Below are 4,090 nucleotides of genomic sequence, written 5' to 3'. Positions count from 1 at the left end.
TAAGTAATATTTATAATATTTATGAGAAAGGAGGACAAAAATGAACCTGATGCTTTTGTGGAGAAGGAATTCCCTGGCTGAGGAGAAAAGCCTGCCAAAGTTTTGGTGTTTCTTGTTTGTTTGTTTGAAACAAGATTGAAGGACTGTATAATGCAAGATGAAGCCATTAACAGTTAAAAGGGAGAGGACACACTAAAGAGACTCAGCTAGGGCCCTGGTAAATTATCAAAAATTGTGGGCTTTCTTAGTGAGAGTCTATGATTTGAGAAATTCATGAAGAGAAAAGGCGGAGGTCCCTGAGCACCTGAAAATGAGAATTGCTGCATTTAACTAGGCTGACTTTGGCATGGCATTTTGAAGAAGGCAGTCATATGTAATGTAACGAATAAATAGAGCATATCAGAGCCTGAAAACGCCTCCTGAAAACCTGAGAATAGGCTCATGTGGGTGAAACGAGGTGAAGGATGGTGCTTGGCACACTATAAACCCTCAGTAACATTGGCTGGTTTTGAATGAAATGAAATCTAACCTGAATCCAGTCGCTACTCGGTAACAGTGGGGAAGATAATGGGTGCCTAGGCAACGTCTAGCAATTTCCGGAATAGAGGCAGCTCCCAACTGTTCCGTCACCAGGGGCTACAGAACTCAGTCAGGCCGAGAGAAGGGAGGAATCTATGCGGAGCGTCATCCGACTGCGTCGGAACCGGACACTCTGGCCGGAAGTAGAAAGCAAAGAAAACTAAATGACCGTTGGTGAATTTCAACACTATGTCGTGAATTTCAGATAATTTTCCACTTGTTTATTATTAAGATGGAAAACTCGGATTCCAATGATGAAGGAGATGGAGTTTCGGCCCAACGCATAAGCCAAACGGACCGACTGGTTTGGGAAGAAGATTTCTCCAGGTTTGTAAATAATCTGAGTGAAGAAGATTACAAACTTATGAGAGACAACAATCTTCTAGGCATTCCAGGTGAAAGTACAGAAGAAGAGTTGCTGAGAAGACTTCAGCTAATTAAAGAAAACCCACCACAAGACTCAGATGAAAATACAGGTATATTTTGCTTTTGGAGGGAATAGGATGAGATGAATAAGGAACTTCATAATAGTAAATAGTAAATTATACAGAAGTGACATAAATTAATTTGGTAAGTAACTTCTCATAAAAAGAACTGGCATTTACTTGATTTTTGGTGAGAATGTCAAGGTATGTTTGTTTTCCTGATTCACATTTGGGTTGTTTTAATTAGGAAACAGTGTGAAGTAGCCTATTTGTATTTTTCTTGGTTTTCTACCTCAATTGAAAGTCCCTCCTACTTCCTGAATTATTTTTTCTACATAGACATGTAAAAAAAGCAAACAAATATTTTATATTCTAATCAAGTGGTTCTCAACTGGGGACAATTTTGCTCTCTCCAACACCTGGGGACATTTGACAATGGCTAGAGATATTTTTGGTTGTCACAGGGGAGGCATGGGTGTTACTAGCATCTAGTGGGCAGAGGCCAGGGATGCTGCCAAATATCCCACAATGCACAGGATAGCTCCCCAAAACAAAGAATTGTCCGGCACCAAAATGTCAATAGTGCTAAGGCTGAGAAACCCTGCTCGAACCTCAGGTCTGGTGCCTTCTCTCCCAGTGTGAAGTAGAGGATTTTACTGTCTAATGAAGAGGATACTATAATACTTTGGTCCTTGAATATGGTCTTATATGTACCATGCTAGGTTCAGTCTATTCATTTGATCTGTCCTTCAATTTAATGTCAATTAAAAATCTTGGTAACATTAAGAAGTATTCAAAATTCAAACTCTTTTAAACCTGTAAAACTTGTTTATGTTTGGGCAATAATCTTATATTTTAAAACAGCTTATATATTATCAAAAGCACATAAATGAAGAGCCTAGAAATAGTAATGTTGGAGACTAATGAAAATTAGACAATAATGTAAATTGAACTAAAATATTAGCATTGTACCTTAACTGGTGTTTACCTTGTTTAATTGTATTAGTGTTTTGACAGTGGACTGAAAAAAAAGTCTCTTGACATTCCTCCTACAGTGGTACACAGGGCTGTGTATATGATGAAATACTGAAAAATAGACTTCCTCCAGATTCCCTTTTTAAAAAATTCTCTAAGTTTATCTAGGATTAGCTCACTCTTTTCAGATGGAATTGAAACTTTTCTACCTTTACTTATAAATCTAGACAGTGTAGTTTATAAAATATTAACTCTATAAATGTGAAATCAGTTTAAAACACCTGAGTATTTAAGTTCTCATTTTTTATTTGTTTTTGAAACAAAGTTTCAGAGTGCTATTTTATGATGGTTCTAATTTTGGTAGTTCTTTTATGCACCCTCCCCATTTTTTTTGTTAACAGATAGAGGAGACTCTTCAGATGATGTGTCTAGTGGTGACTGTACAATAGACTGGCTTAACTGTTCTGGACAAACTGAAAATATGACAAGTGGACAAAGAGAAAACGAATTTTGGAGAGAAGAGAGCCAAATTAATCCTAAAAGTGATCAGTTCAGATTCAGTTTAGAAATAAATTTTAACCTTGATAATGGGAGTCCAAATCCAGAGAATCAATATGTAGCATCTGCAAGACTTCCCAGAAGAGAAAATATGGAAGACAGCCAAAGGCAAGTGGACAATCCACAATCTGAATCAATATTTACAAGACCATCTATGTCTGAACAAGATACAACTGAAACATTAATGGAATTCCCACCTACCAGAAGTCAGAGAAGAGCAAGAAGTAGGAGCCCAGAGTATCGGAGAACCAGAGCAAGAATTGAAAGTTGGTCGCCTCCACGTTCACTTAGGGAAACTGTACAAAGACTTAATCATAGTATACCATCTCAGACTTTTGAGCAGCCTCTGGTAAGTGAGAATGCGAGATTTTCTAGAACTGAGCACCAAGAAATATTGAGACAGCAAATGACTGGATTTGAGTTGCAAAACAGTGGTCTTATTGAAACTTCTAGAACAAGGAATGCCGTTCATGGAGAAAATTCTCCAGATACAACTGGCAGTGGTGAATCTTGGGGAATGAGGAAAATATATCCAACCATACCCTTCAATCTTGAAGTAGGACAAGTTCATTCTGGAGCATATTCTCAGAGAGACAGCAGAGCTAGTAGAACTCAGTTAACATCTGAGACACCAAACAACACTGTCACTTCTGAAAGTGAATGAGGACTGAGGCGTATGTATTCACATTCTGAGCAGGCAGATGTGAGAGCTTATGTCAATACCATCAGAAATCCCGTTTGTAAAATTTTAAATACTAGCTTAAATGATACAACATCTGTTCCAATTCAGAGCATGTTAAGGCAGACAATGACAGAATTTAGTAACTCAAGTAACCTTATGGACATTAACGGTAATTTAGAGCACAGTGTCTCACCTCCAAGTCAAAACATGGAATGGCCAGAGTCACCAAATAGAAGAGATGGTCCTAATGGTAGTAGTAGTGGTAGATTTTGTTGTGATTCAAATCCTAGCTATGATACCCATTCAAGTTCCACACTGATTTGTCATTCAAGACCCAATTGTACGTTTAGTTCCAGTTCTAGTCCTATTTCCAGTTTCAGTCCTATTTCCAGTTCCAGTCCTATTTCCAGTTCCAGTCCTATTTCCAGTTCCAGCTCAAGTGATGAAAATTCAGGAATTAGCTCACTGATGTTTGAAGGCAGTGAAGAAAGAAACTTATCATCAGACGTATCATCAGAGACCACGCAAGGGAGTAGACGAATGACCCCGGTAATATTTAATGAAAGTGACTCTGGGCCCTCCTATAATCTGCAACAGTTTTTCCTCTTAAGTGGAGATAATCTATACCCAACTACAGGACTCACCAAAGCACAGATTGACAACTTGGCTGTAAGATCTTTTGGTGAAAATGATGCATTAAAAGCCTGTAGCATTTGCATTACAGTACACAGAAAACAGCAAGCTTCGCATCCTACCTTGCTCCCATGAATATCACATTCACTGCATTGACCGCTGGCTGTCTGAGAACTCTACCTGTCCTATTTGTCGTGAGCAAGTAGTGGATTCCAATGAGAGTGAAAATTCTAATTGA

General features: G+C 38.3%; 1 protein-coding gene across 1 annotated transcript; it reads left to right on the top strand.

The window, feature by feature from the left end:
• Positions 1–811: 811 nt before the first annotated feature.
• LOC101327373 (E3 ubiquitin-protein ligase RLIM-like) lies at positions 812–4,090 on the top strand. The gene is given in 3 exon segments (XM_019943031.1): positions 812–1,055; positions 2,381–3,941; positions 3,943–4,090. Coding segments are annotated over 3 exon segments (1,953 nt in total).

The sequence above is a fragment of the Tursiops truncatus genome, chromosome X, assembly GCF_011762595.2.
Source record: "Tursiops truncatus isolate mTurTru1 chromosome X, mTurTru1.mat.Y, whole genome shotgun sequence".
In the NCBI taxonomy this organism is placed as follows: domain Eukaryota; kingdom Metazoa; phylum Chordata; class Mammalia; order Artiodactyla; family Delphinidae; genus Tursiops; species Tursiops truncatus.
Note: the sequence above shows the minus strand (reverse complement) of the source record. Positions and strands in the feature narration are given on the sequence as shown.